The sequence below is a fragment of the Malaclemys terrapin genome, chromosome 6 (genome assembly GCF_027887155.1).
Source record: "Malaclemys terrapin pileata isolate rMalTer1 chromosome 6, rMalTer1.hap1, whole genome shotgun sequence".
Classification (NCBI taxonomy): domain Eukaryota; kingdom Metazoa; phylum Chordata; order Testudines; family Emydidae; genus Malaclemys; species Malaclemys terrapin.
This window is the reverse complement of record NC_071510.1, coordinates 6,634,055-6,654,257: the sequence shown is the minus strand read 5'-3', so window position 1 is coordinate 6,654,257 and position 20,203 is coordinate 6,634,055. Positions and strand designations below refer to the sequence as shown.

The following is a 20,203-nucleotide window of genomic DNA, read 5'->3' as shown; positions in this document are numbered from 1 at the left end:
ATGGCTAATCCTTCTGAAAATCCTACAGCTCTTTGATAATCTGTGTAGCCTCAACTGCCATATTATGGAATGAAGTGGGGGGTTTAAAGTCCTTGTACTGGTTTTTTAACTTCTACTTTCCTTGGGTGCTCCTCATTCGTATGTTATAAGACAGCGTAAATGGAAGCACCAATCTACCATCTGAGGGTCATTCATAGTTTTGTATACCTCCACCATATCCCTTCTCCCAACTTCATTTGTTTCTAATCTGTGAAGTCTTTCCAGACCGCTAATTTCTTTTGCCGGTTTTCACTCTGGATCTTTTCTCTTTCTGCTAGCAGTGCAAATCCTTTTTTTTTTTTTTGAGTTAGTATGACCAGAATGAAGCACAGCATTCAAGGGGAGGGTGCTCCATTGATTTGTACAATGGCATTACAATAATTTCAGTATTGTCCTTACACCCTGATCCTGCAAAGACTGAGCCATGTGTGTAAATTAGTTTCACTGGGACTATTCATAGGCATAAGGGTACATCAATACATTAAAGATTATGAGGCCTTTGGACACTAAGATAACGGCGGCCACATAAGTATCTAAGTCCTGGTCTACGCTGGGGGGGATCGATCTAAGTTACGCAACTTCTGCTATGTGAATAACGTAGCTGAAGTTGACATACTTAGATCAACTTACCGTGGTGTCTTAACCGCAGTGAGTCGACTGCTGCCGCTCTCCCGTCGACTCCACCTGCGCCTCTCGCGGCGGTGGAGTACAAGAGTCAACGGGAGAGCGCTCGGGGATCAATTTATCGTGTCTAGACTAGACACGATAAATCGACCCCCGCTGGATCGATCGCTGCCCGCCAATCTGGCGGGTAGGGTAGACGTACCCTAAGATAGATACATCTTTGCAGGGCTGATGTTATAGAATGCAAGCTCTTCAGGACAGGGACTGAATTTTCATTCTACGAGGGTTCAGTGCCTACCACAATAGGGGCTCAATCCCAGACTGGGGCCTCTGGGCGCTATTGCAGTACAAATTAATAAATAACGATCATGATAATTCTCTAGTCTTAGTGCAGTGTAACTCCTTGGCTGCTTTTTTGATGCCCAGTGCACATTGAGCAGATCTTTTCATTGAGCTGTCCGCAACGAGACTAGGGTTTGCTCCTGAGTGATTACAGCTAATGTCTTTTTTTGGCAATCCAAATAAATTATGTCAGCCTGTGATCCTTTATCCAATTTTTTGTTAACATGCTCAAAGAATCCTAGTAGACTGGAATCACAGCTTTATTTACAAATACCAGGCCTGTTTAAGCCAGCAATGTCATGTACTCTTATATCTATCTTTAATTTAGAGTTCCAATTAATTTCTCTGATGCTGAGGTAAGGGACCATAACAGAGTCTCTGCTCTGTATTTCCCAGGATCACCCCTAAGGTGTTGTGGTTTTTTTTTAAGAGAGGTACACCTGCTGCGCTCCGCTGTAGTAGCTGATTGAGAGAGTGTATAGCCGCTTCATTCAAGAGTTCTGAAGGAACACAAGGCAATAGCCTCTGGGCCTGGTGAGCTATTGTAATTTAAATTGTCAGATTGCATCTATATCTCTCATGGTTGCCACCTCAGTCTTGGACAGTCCCACAGCTTCATTGCCTGAAAAGACTAGCTCAGAGTTAGACATCTTCACCAATGCCTTCTGTGGTGAACAGCTGTGCAAAGAGATTGTTTGTTTAGCTTCTGTGTCGTGTCTGGAATACTTTGATTCTCTTACTCATAGCTCAGCAAACCCACGGACTTTCTTGAAAGTTGCCATCTTCTGATATGCTTGAAAAAGATCTTATTTGGTTCACATGTCTTTGTCTATTTTCTTCTCAAATTCACTCTTAACTGCCTAACTTACATTTTACCCACCATTACTTAAGTGCCCTTCTATTAGCTTCACCTAAACTGTATTTTCATTTTTTTGAAGGTAACCTCTAAGGTTGCAATAAACTCTTGGGCCTTACCGTGTGCCTGTCCTGTTCTATCTTGTTCCCATTGTTTAGGGGTAAGCATGACTCTGGTTATGATTGCATAAGTGCTTACAATCAGAGTGGAAGCCCCTCCATTTTTGTTGTCTCCTTAGCTTCCTTTAAACTGGCTTGTGTTTCTTCCCTCCCCCGCCCCCGCCCTCGCCCTCGCCCTATGTTAGTGTTTGAAAATCCCTCTATCCACAACGATGTAGACTGTACTACCATTGTGGTCCTGTAGCTTCATTAAACCAAGTTCTCCTGTGTATTACTTAGGACAGAGTCAAACATATCCTCTCCTCCTGCGTCCTCCAGACCTAGCTGTTCCAAGAAGCAATTCTTTATGGGGTTGAGAAATTTCTTCTCAAAACTGTGCCTGTTAATATTTTGGCAGCTGAAGTCCTCCATTATTATCTGATGTTGTGTCCTCTCTCAATGTTGCGCCATTGCTGGCACCCACTCAACTTGGAGACCAGCAACATAGCCCAGCTATTCTACAGCCCATTGTGTTGGGATTTGTAGCCATATGTTTGTGCGCATTTCATTTTTTGTATCTATGAAATTATGTAAATCTCCATGCAATTTGGAGCCTGCGGGCTCCTGGCAAATTGCCAAGGCAGCTGTTGGTGTCACAAATGGTTGGCCTGTCTAATCAGGCTGTCATCTCTTTTTGTTGCCGTAGCCTCCAAGCAGGAAGAGAGGTGAGATAGGGGACAGACTACACTATATTTTTTTAGAAAATACTCAGTGCTTCGGTCACCAGGGAGATGATTGGTTTTCTCTCCCTCTAAAGCCCTGAAAACTCCCTGGTGTGAAGTTGGAATGAGCTAAATTGTGGCATTTTTCTGTAACAGGAGGTTGTAATTTCTGGTTCTGGGGACTGGTAGTGAGATGCAGAGAGATTCCTCTCTCAAACACAAATCTGGCCCCCGGTCTTCGGGACTGAATCTTTTTTCCGGTGGCCAGTATGAAATTGCATCCAAAATAACTATTCAAAGAATGGTAAAGTTGAAAAGTCAATTGCTCAAAAGTGACACCAGACATGAGGTGAAACCATCATTCACTTCCCTTGTGCAGATACATTGTGGTACAGTCTTGCCTCACATGACACAGGAAGTGTGTAGCAGAACCAGGAATAGAACCCAGAGCTCTTAGGTCTTGGTCAAGCGTCTCTAAGCACAAGAAAATGGCCTTTTTCACTGTCCATTGTATGCACTAATCAGGCAGGGGTGCTATGGAAAATGTGATTATGTAATTAAAGACTGTATCGTAATGCATACTCTCAAGGGGGCTGATTTCAAGTTGTATAGTCAACCTTAAATCTGGCATCTCCTGGCATTAGAATGTTTGACTTTGCAACCTTAATGGCCTTTAACATAGGGTTTTTTTTAATACAATTTTCTGTCTTTTTTTTTTTTTTAATAAAGAAAGCTGTAAAACAGTAATACCATTATCTAGACCAGGGGTCGGCAACCTTTCAGAAGTGCTGTGCCGAGTCTTCATTTATTCACTCTGATTTAAGGTTTCGCGTGCCAGTCATACATTTTAATGTTTTTAGAAGGGCTCTTTCTATAAGTCTATAATATAGAACTAAACTATTGTTGTATGTAAAGTAAATAAGGGTTTTAAAATGTTTAAGAAGCTTCATTTAAAATTAAATTAAAATGCAGAGCCCCCCGGACCGGTGGCCAGGACCCGGGCAGTGTGAGTGCCGCTGAAAATCAGCTCACGTGCCGCCTTTGTCACAGGTGCCATAGGTTGCCTACCCCTGATCTAGAACCACATTGACACCTGCCTGAGTTATTATCAGGATCTGAATGCAGGACCTTTAGATTTACAACACAGACTGCTAACATTTGAGACAAAGGAGTAACTGGTAGCAGTAGTAGGTTGTTATCCTATATGTGGACTAGCCTTTGTGGGGTGGGGAATACAGTACACGTTTTACTAGTGCTTTACTTAACCATTTCCCAGCCAACAGTAGAACAGCCTGAATCAGAATTTCTGGATCCTAATCTTGGCTTTTTCTGTGCGGTGGGGTTACCAAGCACATCGGTTTGCCCTATTCATTCTAAAAGGTTGAGTGGGCAGGACTATAGTCTGCCATATTAGATGTGCATGTATTCCAGCTCTGCCAGACCTTGCCGTTACCGCATTGTGGGGACGATAGTTTCTCCCTCCTATGGTGGAGGCATTAGGCCTGGCTCAAGAAAAAGGCCTGACTACACCGAAATATTACCACTAGTCAGTAGAAATGCAGAGACACTTTGGGCTGTTGCTGATTTCCAACCAAACACACCTTCCTCTAGGCGACAGAGGCGGCTGCTGCTGTTGTTCCCCATGTGGAGCCAAGCACTGGGGGGGCCTATGAGCAGGCTCAGAGCAGATGAAAGGTGGTGGGAGCTGGGAAGTCCCCTCAGTGCATATGAAGGCAGTGGCACTGGAGTGTGCCCAGTGCGGTTGGAACATTCTGAGATTTTAGCAGCAAGATGAACCAAATCTGAGCACGTGCAAAGCCTTCTAACTTTGCCAGATCCAGGTAGATTTTCTGGGAGGAGCACAAGGCACCCCTCTGACCTCAGGTCCATCCCCCTGCCACATTTCTAGTTTTTGCTCCAAAGCACAGAGGCACTGGAGCTCTTCAAAGAAATGGATTGGAAAACAGTTAAATGCTGGCAGCACAATGTATTTTCCCTTAACTTTCCTCATGGAAATGGCTGACCCATTTTTGTGATTTTTTTTTTTTAATTCAGCCTCAAGCAGAGAAAAAGCTTGGGCGGGGGAGAAGTCTGGCAGAGTTATAAACAACTGAAAAGAGTCTTATAACTATAGGCAGTGCTGTAGATAAAATAGACGATCCTAAAGAGCTCCATGGGGAGAAAATACTGGGTGCTAATGGGCTCATTAATCTAATGGCTGGAAGCTGTCGCTGGACAAATTCAAATTAGAACTAAGGCAGAAATGTTTAACAGTGAAGGTGATTAACCATGAGAACAAACTCCCAAGGGGAGTGGTGGATTCTCCATCTCTTACTGTCTTCAAATCAAGCCTGGGAAGAAATGCTAAAAACCAAACACAAGTTACCGGGGTAACTAGGTAAAATATAAAGGTCTGTGATATACTGGAGATCAGATTTGATCAGCTAATGGTCCCCTCTGGCCTTAAACTCTATGAAGTTAGTAAGCAAGTGTGACAGAGTGCAGGGAGTGAGTAGGTGAGCCTGCACTCTGACCCCTTAGAGGCCAATTAGTGCCCCAGGAGAAGCTGATTGGGAATCATGAACTCAATTGGCCCATCAGTCCAGGGCTGATAAGAGGCACAGGAAAGACGTGCAAAAAGAGAGAGAGGAGGACCTGGACTAGCTTTAATTAATTAACTGGCCTCCTAAGCTCAAAGGTTGTGGCCTCAAACCTCTATAAGTGTCTAGCCACATTGGCGTTTGCAAAGTGCTTTGAAGGGCTGGGGGAGATGATCCAGTAGAAACGCTCAGTGGTTACTGGCTTAGGTGACGTTTAGTCTAGTAGAAGTTGGCAGCAGCATGCATCCTGGGAAGAACTGCCCTTTTGTGGTACTGCGTGTTGCATAGTCTCCTTAGGCATCCGGTTCCCTATACCCATTGGTTAGCTGCTTTGATTGTAAAGTTATTCAAAGTGTAACTTTGATTTTTAAAGCCCTTAGAGATGCAGGACCTGGCTGTATCTGAGAACCTCTTGTTGGAGCTTTGTGCTCAGACAGACAGCCCTATTTATGGACTGTACCACTGAGCATTCCTCTCCCATCCATCCATCCCCCTTGTCTGTTGTGCAGTCCATTGAATAGGGTGCTGGGCTGGGATCCAGGAGAGCTGGGTCCTACTTCTGGCTCTTACCTTCAGGTAAGTCACTTCTCCTCTTGTGCCTCTATCTCCCCTCCCACCCGTTGTCTTGTCTATGTAGAAATAAGCTCTTTGGGGAAGGTAATCTCCCCCTCTATGGGTAGTGCTGCACTGCATGTAGAATACATACAGCGTGGATATAGAACGCAACCCGATATAACACGAATTCGGATATAACGCGGTAAAGCAGTGCTCCGGGGGGGGGGGCTGCGCACTCCGGCAGATCAAAGCAAGTTCGATATAACGCGGTTTCACCTATAACGCGGTAAGATTTTTTGGCTCCCGAGGACAGCGTTATATCAGGGTGGAGATGTAAATAGCCAGGGAGCTGGTGAGGTGCGGCTTAGGGGAGTAAAGCCACGCCTGAAGGGTGTGGGTGTGTACGCGAGTACACTCTGCTCACCCAAGCTGTGCCTCCTCCTCCAGGCTGCTATTTTTAGCCATGTAGTGTCTCCCTGCCTCCCCTCTGCCAGAGCCTTTCACTGACACGTATAGCTACACACCGCAGGGTGGAACCAGTGTGTAGCTACACATACACTATGTGCCACCACCAATGGTGTGTAGTGTAGACACAGCCTGTGTTTGTGCGGCACCCAGCACAATGGGCCCCTGATCTTGGGTAGGCTCTCGAGGTGCTACTGTAATATGAATTCCTTCTGAATTTGGAGGTGATCCAGCTTTTGTTCTGTTGGGTCCTGGTGGGTCTGGAAATTGCTCCTCCTTGAAATCTGTCTCGGCACATCCCTTCCTGCTTCTAAATAACATCTTTTGGATTTAAAAAAAAAAATTAGGGAGTTTTAATCTGAGCTCTGCTGGCCACATGTATTGCTTCCGCCCTTTCTTCCCCACTTCTTCTTTTTTTTAAAGATTCTTTTGGCAGGTTTTAGGAGTTTAAGCTTTTAGAGGGTGATTTTATCTGAATGATTTTAATTGTGTCAACTTCCTTCCTTTTGCTTTGGCAGAGGAACTTTACACAGACAGTTATTACTTGATTCGTATTATTGGATATTGTCCAGTCCTCCCTGACTATCCCAAAAATATTCCTTTTCCGTCGTTCTATACACAGCTCTTACCAGGTCTCCACCAATTCCCAATTCTCCGGGCATCTTTATTACATTGCTTTTGTTTGAGCGACATTTAACTCTTAAAGCAGTTCCGTAGCTGAGCGTTCTGGAATCATCATTAACTTCATTCCTCTTCCCATCACACTGCTGCTTCTCTAGTATTTAGTCTCCTGATATATTTATAAAAGCCCTTAACCCCTTAGGCTATCATTAACTCATTCTACTTATTTGCTGCCCTTATGTTTTCTGTAGCTGCTTTAACTGAATCTGTATATTCCTGTTGGATCCCTTCTCTCTTCCCCATATTTTTTTTCTTTTTTAACAATCAGATATTCTTAATTCCCCAAATTTTCCTTTCTTGAACATCAGTCTCATTATACCAGCATGTATGATTTATTTCTATAGTCAATTCAGACATCACTCAGTATGATAGGAAAGATTATACAGCAAGACAGTATTAAGAAAACTAAAGAAGAATCTGTTTGGCATTATGGAAATATCATAAAAGCCCTTCTAGAATCCTATGGGATATTTGCACTTACATATTTATCTTTCAGGTGGTTTCTCCTTCGATTCTTATAGGGTTTCTAGTTTCCACTATGATGTTTTCATATGGAATAAACAAATGTAAGGATTTTTTTTTCTAGGATGTGAAGTAAAGAATAGTGAAACAGATAATGGGGATGATCCAGGCAAAATGGGAAAGTGTGGAGCATAAAATATGTTTTCAGGTGTGTCTGTTTTAGAATATTCACTAGGAATCTAACCCGCTTTGAAGAAATGCCGCAAATTCATTCCACTTTGTCAGACATGTGCATGCCTACCGTTTACTTAGTGTATTCTGCAGATTTCTGGGAATGTAAAGCATGTCATTGCCATATGTCATTTAATCTCCCAAAATACCAATATTTCCATCTGCTTTTGTTCTTATGTGTAGTCAGTGGCATGGCATTTCCCCACAATTGCAAGTCCTTTCTTTTTTTAGGTCGTTTTTCCTTTGGATTTTAGTCCATATTATATTTAAGACAAAGTGCTCTTCAAATTGTATCCTTGTTTAGAAATGAAAATGGTAACTCTCTCACATCAACTGCCTCATAATGTGTATGCATTGTACTTGAGTATTTCTTGTCTTTGGTTAAAATATCTTTCATCTCGTTTCCTTTTGTATAGTCTTTGATTCTAACCTTCAGAGCTCATTAGATGAAGAATGTGAAAAAATACCTCATGTGTTCTGGACACAAGCAGTCCAGCTTTGCTGGCATTTATACTGAAGTAAATGAGAGCAGAAGTTGGCCCTAGACTGCACTGTAGTGACTGGTTGTTAAAGGTTGCTTGAAGATGAGATGAAAGGCTTTGGTTTAGCATAGATTTGATAAAAACAACAAGGAGTACTTGTGGCACCTTAGAGACTAACATTTATTTGGGCATAAGCTTTCGTGGGCTAAAACCCACTTCATCGAATGCATGGAGTGGAAAATACAGAAGGCAGGTATATGACAGTACATGAAAAGATGTGTGTTGCCTCACCAAGTTGGGGGTCAGTGCTAACGAGACAATTTAATTAAGGTGGAAGTGGGCTATTCTCAACAGTAGAATACTTTGTAGTGGTAATGAGGTCAATGTAATCGGGGTGGCCCATTTCAAACAGTTGACAAGAAGATATGACAGGTTTCAGAGTAGCAGCCGTGTTAGTCTGTATCTGCAAAAAGAACAGGAGTACTTGTGGCACCTTAGAGACTAACAAATGTATTTGAGCATAAGCTTTCGTGAGCTACAGCCCACTTCTTCGGATGCATAGAATGGAACATATATTGAGTAGATATATATACACATACAGAGAGCATTCCCCTAAGATAGAAATAACTAGTATTTAAAGCTCATGTAATTCCCTAAAGTAAAAATGACTATTTGATTAAAATAAGGGTGGTTGTTTTTTTTACTTTAGCCCCAAACAACAGAGCATTGAGTATTGTAACAACACACAAAGAACAGCAAAGGGAGAGAAAAATGAAGAGGCACAAACAAGGGAGAAAATGTCTTGCTGAGATTTGATACAGAATCAAAGACAGCTGAGACAGCAAGGGGGTACGAAGGCCGTTACAGATATTAGGAGTGGCAGAGGAGAATATTCTTTCACCAGCAATGGCCAGATTGTGTCAAGGGACAGAAATAACGTGACTGGAGGGTGGAGAAGACCTGGAGGGGAGTGGTAAGATGAAATCTGTGTGATAAGAAAGGGGGAAGTCCCCGAGGGAGGCAGTGTTGACTGGCATATTGAGCAGTGGTTCTGAACCTTTCCAGACTAGTGTACCCCTTTCAAGAATTTGATTTGTCTTGTCTACACCCAAGTTTCACCTCACTCCAAAACTTACAGAATCAGACATAAAAATACAGAATTGTCACAGCACACTGTTACTGAAACATGGCTGACTTTCTCATTTTTACCATATAATTATAAAATAAATCAATTGGCATATAAATATTGGGTTTACATTTCAGTGTATAGTATATAGAGCAGTATAAACAAGTCATTGTCTATAAAATTTTAGTTTGTACTGACTTCGCTAGTGCTTTTTATGTAGCCTGTTGTAAAACTAGGCAAATGTCTAGATGAGTTGATGTACCCCCTGGAAGACCTCTGCATACCCCCACGTGCCCCTGGTTGAGAACCACTAGTACAGAGCATTGGCCTGGGAATTAGGAGACCCTAGTTCTCTTCTTGATGTGGCCTTGGGCAAGATACTTCACCACACTGTGCCTCAGTTTCCCCATCTATAAAATGGAAATCATGATGCTTTTGTAAAGCAATCTGAGATCCACCGCTGAAAAATGCTATACAAGAGCCAGGTATTGTTTTATTTTCAGTTTCGAGCTGGCTGCAGGAAGCCAGCGGGGTTGTCTGAGACTAGGAGTGAGGTATTATAGATGTGAAAAACCTACTCAGCACCAGGTTGATTGTGAACATGCTGGAGATTTGGGAAGGCCATCAAGAATTGAGTCAGCATAGAGCCAGGAGATGGATTTCAGCACAGGAGCAGCTGGGGCAGTGTAGACATGAGCAGAATTGCAGAGGTGAGGATAGGAAGATATCCAGGCACAGATCTGACTAATGTTTCTTTCATTATTATTTTCTCTTTGTGCAGCGCCTCACACAATGGGGTCCTGGTCCATGCCTGGGGCTCCTACACACTATGGGAATACAAACAGTGTTTCTATTACAGTAGGGCCTAGAGACCCCAACTCCGATCAGGGCCCCATTGTGCTAGGCGCCATACAAACACATATTGAGAGACGTTCCCTGACAAGGAGATAGACAAGACAGACATGGGTGAAAGAAGTGAAGTATTATCCTCCTTTTACAGAGGGAAAACTGATGTTATTTGTCCGAAGTTGCACAGGATGCAGAGCCGGGACTTGAAACCAGATTTCCTGAGTCCCAGGCCAGTGGTGACAGGTGTGTGTCTACACTGCGATTAGACACTCATAGCTGGCCCGCCTGGCAGAGTCCTAGAGCCCAGGCTCCAGCCCAAGCCTGAACATCTACTGCAATTAAACAGCCCCTTAGGCGAAGCCCCACGAGCCCAAGTCAGCTGGCACAGGGCTTTTCATTGCAGTGTAGATGTACCCTACTCACAAAATCACCCTTCCGATAGTGAAAGCACCTTTTAATTTTCACCAATCACATTTCAGAGCCACCTCCTTGAATCCCTGCCAAGCGGAACACCCCCAAAGTGGCAGCTGTACTTGTAAATATCCAATGACTCACTCGGTAGCCTAATTTTATACAGAGCAGAGCACTGTGAAACCCTTCCTGACAGCTGTGCGGTCTGTGCAAACCACGTACTGTGTCCCGAGAACTTGTGAGTCACCTGGAAGAGCCAGTAAGAGCAGGCGTTTTACCATTAACTTCGGAGTCAAGCCAACGCTGAGTGCTTTTAAAAAAAGTCTCACCCTACTGATCACCTAAGCCACAATCATTTATTTCTCCTTCTTATCCCCGTCCGCCAATGAGATTTAGACAGCTGCGACTGCTAATTTTATGAATGAAAAGCTACACAAGTTTCCTCCTATGAAGTGTAGCCTGTGACACAGCCATTGGCCTAGTTGAATATATGTCTGTGGATTTACAGGGACTACTTTTTGGACAATGCCTGCTTTAAGTCGTGTAGTCATTAATTCTTTCTTCCCTGTCGCTGGTGGGTTGAAGTGGATAGAGGATGTCTAGGGGGATGGGGACTTTCTGATAGAAGTTTTGGTTGGGTCTTGAACTCAACCATCTACTCAGCCTTTGCTTTTAGACACTGAGGAATCAAAGACTGTGTAAATCCCTTTGGACCCAGTTCAGCCCTGATGTAAGCAGGTGCAACTGAGTTTCTGATTTTAAGCCAGGGTTAGATGTGTCTGTCTAGAGGAAGCAGGACTGGGACCATGGATCGAGCCCCTCGTTCTGAAATCCTGCTAATGGAAGTGATTAGTGTCAAAAAAGGGCTACTGCAATGGAAAGGGAAATGAGGCAGCGGAACTCAGGGGGTTGAAGGAGGAGTGGGTGAGGGGGACTCTGAAAGCCAACTTAACATTCCAGACTGAAGTTGGATGCTGCTTTTGAGAATCTCTTGATGAGGAGCGCTATGACCCTGGCTGTCTGATCAAATTATGCTGGCAACTAATCAAGATCTAGAGCCCTCGGTCGAAGTATTTGATTTTGGCTGGCTTTGGTCTGATTTGCTTATCTGCACATCAAGTGTCTGAACATTAGCCATGTCTTGAAGTATGGCCTATTGTACGAGTCCTTTCTGAATGTCAATGACTCCTTTTGAAGCATCGTTTTTTGTTACCGTGTGTCTCTCTGCTTCCAAGCTGCCAGACATCGCTGTCTTTGCTGTGAGTGCAGGATTGGACCCTGACTCCCATCTTTTTGTAAGACCTGATGGGGAAGGCAAACAGTGTGAAAACTAGGGCCTTTGTGACTTCCGGGGTCCACTGAGGATCATGTCAGCTTTGACCTATTTGAATAATTCTGTTCAAGAGCAGGAATCGGAGCAATAACAGGTGCTCTTGGGCAGTGTGGATGCAGGGGCCTGATTCTGATTTTGTTTAAACAGATTTTATGCCATTGTAATTCCACGTATTTAAATGGAGTCACTCCTGATTTGCACCACTGTAAACAAGACTAGAACTGGACCCCAGGCATCTACAGTCATGCTCTCTGACTCCTCTCCAAAGAACTGTAAGGCCCGATCCTGATCTAAGCTGCGGGCATAGTAATGACCCAGAGACTCAGTAATGCTCACCTGACTCTGAAGGGGAGGGGGGCAAAGCCAAGAGGAAAGAAAGGACATGATAAAAGGGGGAGACATCTGCCATGCTCTCTCTCCTCCACCTACATCTACAGACACCCCCACCAAGTGACTGAAACGCTGATCAAAGGGGAGAGAGTGGCTGAAAAGTAACCAGCCAGCCTGTGGTGAGAAGCATCTAAGTTTGTAAGGACATTGAGAGTGCTAAGAGGCTGTGCGTGAACAGCCCAGGAGTGGGGTTCTCACAGCAGAGCAGGGTAAGTCTGGCTCCCAGAGTCAAGGATTGGAGAGACCTAGCACATCACTGGTCCAGACAACACCAGAGGGGAATGTCACAGAGGAAGATTGGTGCAGGAGGGGTGCGGGTTCTGAGAGGGAGTCTGGGAGCGGGGGGTGCGGGTTCTGAGAGGCAGTTTGGGTGCAGGAGGGGGTGCGGGCTCAGGGAGGGAGTTTGGGTGTAGGGTGCGGGCTCTGGGAGGCTGTTTGGGTGTGGGAGGGGGGCTCTGGGAGGGTGCAGGAGGGGGTGCAGGCTATGGGAGCGGGCTCTGGGAGCGGGAGGAGGTGCAGGCTCTGGGAGGGAGTTTGGTGCCGGAGGGGGTGAGGGGTCGGGCTTTGGGAGGGAGTTTGGGTGCTGGAGGCGGTGAGGGGTCGGGCTGTAGTAGGGAGTTTGGGTGCCGGCGGGGGTTGGGGGGGGGTGCGGCGCTTACCTCAGGCGGCTCCCGAAAGCAACCGGCACACCCTCTGGCAGCAGCTTCTAGGCAGCCAATGAGAGCTGTAGAGTCGGCGCTGGGCCGGGAGCAGCACGCGGAAACTCCCTGTTCCCCTCCTCCCCCCAGGGGTTCCGGTCACTTCCGGGAGCAGCAAAGGGTCAGGGCGGGCAGGAAGCCTGCCTTAGCCCCGCTGCATGGCCACCGGTGATGGCGGCCAGGGGACCCAGGGCCTTTTAATCACCTGGGCCACTGGAAATTGTCCCCTTTGTGCCCCCCCGCCCCCGCCGTCGGTGGGCCTGGGCAACTGAGTGCCCACGTTCAGGCAGTCCTGTTGGTTCTGCTATCATAACAGTGCTGTTCTCTGAGAGCGTAGCAGGGCCTGGGTTTGAGCAGGAGTTTACACCTTCAAGGCCAGTCTGGGGACAGGAACATCTGAAACTGATTCTGAGGAGAAAGTTCTTTACAGTGACACGGGGGTGGTCAGCGATGAACTAGGCTATGGGGCCTTTAAACAACTACCTCCTCAAGAACCTCTTCCTGGGGATGAAAGACTGTTTTCCCCCATTGGCTGCCTAAGAAGTGACCATGGACTCTGATTGCACCACCTGCTGCATGTAACACTAGGCCCCACCAATGCAGAACTCCTTTCCTGGGGGGCTGCGGGCTTCCCTTCTGAGCGCAGCTAGGGTTAGGCTCTGTGGAAGGAGGTGTGGGACTCTGTACATGGGACCTGACAGGCCCTGGGTTAAGACCTTGGCTTAGGCAGCCAGAGGTCTCATAGCCTGAAGCTTGGAAACAAGGCAAACCTCAAGGGTAATGGCTGGGGAGCCGAACTTTAGAGGGCGTTCACTGATGCAGTCCTTATCAGATTCCATTAATGTAATGGGAGCTGCAGTAAACCGACTGTGAGCCGCTGACATACCCATGGCCGGGACCCAGCAGCTGCCCTGGTTCTCGATTGGGGGGGAATAGAATGGGGAGGGGGTCTCCGTTCTCGATGGGAGCTCGTGTGTATTGAACTGTTTTGAAACCCTGGCCCTAGACTCTGTTTCAGTTTAAACCCAGAATAATCTAAGGGTTTTTAATCGTGGGGATTGAAGTGGGTGCTGTAAATCCCTTTTCCCTCAGTGCATTAACTGACCTCTCTTAACTGTATTGACTTTCAAAGGCTCTTAGAAAGTTATAAAGGTTCCCATAAGCCCTGCCAAGCAGGATATATTGCTGTGCTGTATATTGGACAGCTTGCCCACCAGAGAGAGGCAAGGTCTTAGCCATGCATACATCTGACCACTGACGTGTGGACAAGTGGCCGCACAAACAACTGATTATATCTCTTCCTGACATACTGGCTTAGCTGTGAGCCTGGGGTAGGCAGAGAGCGTTATTTCCAGCATAGCATTCAAGTCTGGTATCTGCAGCATCGCGCAACGCAGAAGATGCTGACCCAATATCATATTCCCTGGACATAACACATACCAGTGAGAACACTCAAAATGAGCAGCAAAGTCTTGTCAACGTATGGCATAGGGCCTAACGTAGGGCTGCATTATTGCAGCACACAAGCTAGTGACAATCCAGCAATTCTGGGCCGCCTCTTGTCCACGGCTTTGCCCATTTATTTTAATTCGATCATGCAGGATTTCTGGGTACTGAACACCATGTGACAACCATGTTAGGTGCAATGTGACCACTTACTGGAGATGGTAAGACATTACCTCAAATCCTGCAATCTAATTTTTTTGTTCACTATAACAGCTCATTCAGGGTATAGATTCAGAATAGCCAGTGAAATGAAATGGGATTTGGGCACTTGACTCCCTTCAATTGATTTGAAAATCTCAGCCATAATGACCAGGTGAAAATCTCCCATCTGCTGTGATTGCTACAGTACTTTCTAAACATGGATCCATCCAATCATTTACAGCACTACATCACAGAGCGAGATACCAAGGGTGCAATTGCTGATTCTCTCCATGGTGGCATTAGACTTGTCTTTCATGAGAACGGCCATACTGGTCAGATCAAAGGTCTATCTAACCCCGTATCCTGTCTTCTGACAGTGGCCAATGCCAGGTGCCCCAGATGGAATGAACAGAACAGGTCATCATCAAGTGATCCATTCCCAGCTTCTGGCAAACAGGGACTAGGAATGCCATCCCGGCCCATCAGCCATTGCTGGACCTCCATGAATGTATCTAGTTCTCTTTTGAACCCTGTTATAGTCTTGGCCTTCACAACATCCTCTAGCAAGGAGCTCCACAGATTGATGAACAGATGCCTAATACTCCCTTTACAATGGTTTTACAGGGTCAAACTGAACTTGCCTCCCTAGTCCTATAAGGCTCTGTCTCAAGTCAGTTTTTCTTGTGAAAGGAAACTATTTTAAGGCACAGGTTTAAAAAGGCTTTTCCGCTAACACAGTTGTTCTGGTCAAGTGAGGCCAAGGCACAACTTCATTAAGGCCCAGATAAAATAAAGCACTAAGCGTATGCTTGACTTTAAAATCAATGGGACTTAAAGGCCATTCTTAAGCATGTGCTTAAGTGCTTTGCCAAATTCGGGCCAAGAACAGGTTTTAAAATCCATTCTCAAGACTACATCACTGTTTGCAAACCCAGCTCCTAGCCAAATCTCTCTCTCAGACCTTTGACAGTCTGTGTGCAAGGGTCACATTAGAGGAGTCTTCTCCAAAATTCATTGATTTTTCAATATAAACAGAAGGATAAAATTAAAGATACGGGACAAATGATCAAATAATATTGATTTGTCACAAACTCTGGCATAACTCATGGGATGGGATGTATGATAGGGCTGGAAATGGCCTCCTGGGTCCTTACTTCCAAACCCTGCGTGGAGCAGGATTTTCCTCTCCACTAGTCCATCAGATGTTTAATTCATCCTACACTGAAACACCTCTTGTGAAAGTGCCTGAGTGAGCTCCCTAAGGCAGATCGGTCTGCTGGCTAACTGCTTCACTGTCCAGCCTTCGTTGTATAATATCTAACTTCCCTGGATAAAATAGTCAAAGGTGCCGAAGTTCCATTTTCACAAGGGATTTAGGCTTCTAGGCCCAGATCCTCGAAGGTACTGAGGTGCCGAACTCCCTCGGAGCCAAAGTCTCATTGCAAGTCAATGGAACTTACGCTCCTAAGGGTGAAATCCTTGCTCCGTGGTAATCAGTGACAAAACTTCCATTGATTTCAGTGGAGCCAAGATTTCTCCCTCAAGCTATATCTACACTGCAATTAAAAACCCAGAGCCGGCTTGTGCCCACTGATTCAGGCTCGTGGGGCTTGGGCTAAGGGGCTGTTTAATTATGTTGTGGATGTTCAGACTGGGGCTGGAGCCTTCAAGGTGGGCGGGTCCCAGAGCTCAAGCTTCAGCCCAAGTCCCAATGTCTACACCACAATCAAACAGCCCCTTAGCCCGAGCCAACTGGCACAGGACAGCCACCAGTGTTTAATTGTCTAAGGCCCAGATTCTTAAAGTATTTAGGCTCCTAACTTCTATTGATTTCAGTGGAGCCTAAGTCACTTCGGAAAATAGATGCTTTCAAAAATTGAATCCATTGTCCCATTTGTTTCGTTTCAAGGTCTGGTGTTTGTTCTGCTTTTGTTAACCACTGTAAACGATTTCTCCCCCTATTTAACTGCTGAATATCGGTAGGCACGGATCATTTCCCACAATGATGGAGTTTTCTGTAAGTTGTACTCCAGATCTAAGGTGCAAGTAAATGACATCTTCCTAAGCAGGAAATGTTTTCCAGAGCTGAATTGGTAGTATTATTACAGTAGCATCTAGAAGTCATAGCCCAGTTCAGGACCCTGCTGTGCTAGTCACTGTACAAAAGCAAGGTAAGAGGCTTACAAGCCTCAAAGAGTTTACAATCGAACTAAAGCGAGACAGACAAAGGGTGGGAGGAAAACAGAGGCAGGAAGTGACTCGTCCAAGGACACACAGCGACAGAGCTGGGACGGGAAGCCAGGTTTCCTGATTCCCACTCCAGTACCCGACCCACTGGACCACGCTGCCTCTAATTGTGGAGCGAGGCAGGAGGTGGCGGAAGGTGGATGTTGACAAGTGTATAAGTTAGTCTGAGTGCATGGAACTGTAAGGAAAAGTAACTTGCATGACAAGAGGCCAAAATAATGTATTAGTGAATTACAGGGTGGCGTGTTTTAACTTAGCTGCTTTTCCTGCAGTACCTTCTTCTGCATGCTCCTTCATATGTAAGTGACTTCAATGTCACCTTCTGCTTGACTGGTATGTAATTTACCCCAGGCTACCCATCACTTACCTATCAAGCAGGGCCGGCTCCAGCATTTCTGCTGCCCCAAGCAACAAAAAAAAAAAAAAAAAAAAAAGCCGCGGCAGGTCCTTCGCTCCTAGAGGGAGTGAGGGACCTGCCGCCTCCGAATTGCCGCAGGTGCCGCCCCACTCCCTTAGCCGCCCCAAGCACCTGCTTGTTAAGCTGGTGCCTGGAGCTGGCCCTGCTATCAAGTTTATGAAAGGGCTCCCCATTACTTCTAGGAAGCAGACAGCGGAGATTGTTTGATAGCTACACCTCATATCTAAAAACAGGGAAAATGAGGCTAGATGTTCAATAAATTCCTTAACAGTCAAAGCAATTACACATCAGAAGGGTCTGCCTGAGGGAGTTCACAGAGGTGCTGTCACACAAGGTGTTTATGTAGATGGCATAAAATTTTTGAAGGAGTAGGTGCCCTGAGGGGATTGGAGGTCATTCCATGCCCTACCATAAAATAGCCTGTGAAATGATTTGCAATAAGTGAGAAATTACATGAATTCCTTTTTGGTGTGTTGGTACATGTTGCTATAGTGATGTTAATTATGATTAACTTGTTTGACTTTCATGTGGGTGCAGAGTGTAGCCCTTGAGGAACTCAGTTGGAGTGGAATTTCAAAAAGGCTCCGGCATTGGTAAAGAGCTAGAAGACGCATGCTTCATTTTTCTCAAATCTAAAGAGAATTCATAGGGCTACTAAATAATATTTCTTTGTCTATACAGTTTGGGACAACTCGGGATCCTCTAGTTTGAAGGTCGGTCGTGTGTTCACGCCACTGAGCTCAGGAGTGGGCTATAAATGTGGCCAGTTGTGACTTTATAACAACATTTAATAAAAGGAAGATCATACATTATTGGGAATAGAAGCACTCTATTTGCAAATTCCTCATTAAAACCGGACAGCTCCTTCATGAATTAGTAATTATCTCAGCATTTAAAATACAGTGTTTCAATGCAAAAATAAATGTAATTAAGTACCATACAGGTGTCTGGCAAACAAAATTCACAGGTACTAACAGCTTCAGCATCTGGCTATCACTTCAGTGCTTTAAGTACCATGTAGGTATCTTGCAAACAAAACTAGCAGGACTCTCTCTTTAGCTGGGTGATAGAGCATTTACCTGGGATACTTTACTGCCATGTTACCCTAACCCCACTTCTCAGCTCTCCAATGAAACCAATGTATGTTGTGTATGGCTAAATAGATAAACTGATGAGAAATTATTCAGGTGTAAAGAGCATGGCTAAATAGTGCTATGTAGTTGAGAAATTAGTTCACTATATACCTCATTCTAAAATCAATGGTCCACATCAGACTGGTAGTTTTAAAGCAACAATCTCTAGGCTTTCTGCCTAGAAATGGCCCTGAATCACCAAAGCAGTCTTCCATGGGGAAATGCTAAATTTTGCAACATGTTCAGAGCAAGAGCAAAAAATAATTCGGACAAACACATAGAGGTTTTTACATGAAACATGTTCATTTAGAAATTGATGAGAAAACTTCAGCTGTGGAATACGGGATATTTTTTAGGGCAGATGCAATTTCAACTTCCCTCCTTTTAGCTTTTCTCACGAGTCTTACAATCTCATTACAGTGCTGGAAGAAGCATACAACTCCTAGGTAATTTGATAGAACAGGGTAGTTATTTTACAAAGTCTGTTAAAGCACTGAATTCATCTTAGATTAAAATTCTCCCATTCTAGCAAGACTAGTGGGAATTTGCATTAAATTTATAGATTCTTGCAACTTTGTATCCCTCACTGACTTAAAACATTGATACTTTAAAAGGGAAAGATACAATAGAGGAAAAATATTGAACCAGAAATCGTTTAATCTACTGTCTATATAAGTATTAAGCCTTATAAAATTATGCATAAGAAGTAAATAGTTCTGGAAACTCTTCTAATCGTATTTTGTACTATGAAAATGCAATTATAAACGTCCAGAAGACAGAGAGATAAGACTCCCTTCATCATGCTATCTAGCCACTAGTTAAACTGTCTCAGTCCTGTGAAGTATGGATAGCATAGTTGTTTATAAGACCGCAGGAATACTATATTTTGAAACACGACAGAGCACTATAGCATTTCCTAGGATGATGATATTGTTTTCTTCATAAAAATTGTTTACCTGCTTTCCCTAATGAAATCAATTGCAAATCTCCCATTGACCTCCATGGGACTAAGATTTGGCCCTGAGAAAGTTGAATCCAAAGAAAGACACAGCTGAATTTCTTGGGGGAAATCCTGTGAAAACAAAGCAGGTGAAACAGAGCTTACCTTTAAAGAAGGACAGAAACAAAGATGCCCATAGATACAATCCGGAGTAAACAAATCCCAAACACTTCTCAGTGAGCATTGTCCAAACAGAATCAGAGTGCCACTTCTAAGCAGGCAGCAAAGCAGAATGCCGTCTTTGTGACAGCACCAAATGCTTGATAGAGTCAATGGTTAACAGTGCTAATAAGCCCTTCAACCAATTTCCTACCATGAGAGGAAAGTACATGTGCCCAGCTGTCCCTCCAGCCTAAGGAAGCCAAGTTCAGTGCTGCTTAAGTAAATCCAAGTGCATGCCAAGGCTTGCTAGGTTTTTTTTCCTGGTGCTCTGCACCTTTTCTAGTGCAGAAACAAATGCCAGCGAGACAGCACAAGAGGGGTGTGCAGAAAGGGGAGGGGGAGCAAAGGGCCAGTGCTGCCTGGGAGAGATTTTCCACGTCCCCACTGTCTGTAAGTAACTCCGAGGCAGTACTAGAGTGCCTCTAGAGCTATGTCTCAGGCAAGGCGAGCTGCAGCCCCCTGTTCCCTTTACCTGCCAGTGTGATTTCTAGCAGGGAACTGGCGCCTGCCCCTGGGTGGAATTAAATGCAGAGAAAGCCTCCACTGTGGACGTTCAGATTTTAGCAGCACAGAAGTGAGAAAGCGGAGCCCCAGGGGCCTCAGACTATCTTCACTCTGCCCCTTTGCCTGTG

General features: G+C 44.9%; 1 protein-coding gene across 2 annotated transcripts in view; it reads right to left on the bottom strand.

Moving 5' to 3' along the window:
* The window catches only part of LOC128839627 (neuronal acetylcholine receptor subunit alpha-7-like), a 97,761-nt gene extending 77,700 nt beyond the window's left edge, over nt 1-20,061 (bottom strand). The window contains exon 1 of one of the 2 annotated variants that reach the window (XM_054032777.1): nt 19,515-20,061. In XM_054032777.1, the coding sequence (XP_053888752.1) occupies nt 19,515-19,593 (79 nt within the window). In that variant the 5' untranslated portion in view covers nt 19,594-20,061. Of the gene's footprint in view, nt 1-19,365; nt 19,418-19,514 lie in introns of those variants that run through there. The other variant, XM_054032778.1, reaches the window with a different exon arrangement.
* Nucleotides 20,062-20,203: the final 142 nt, after the last annotated feature.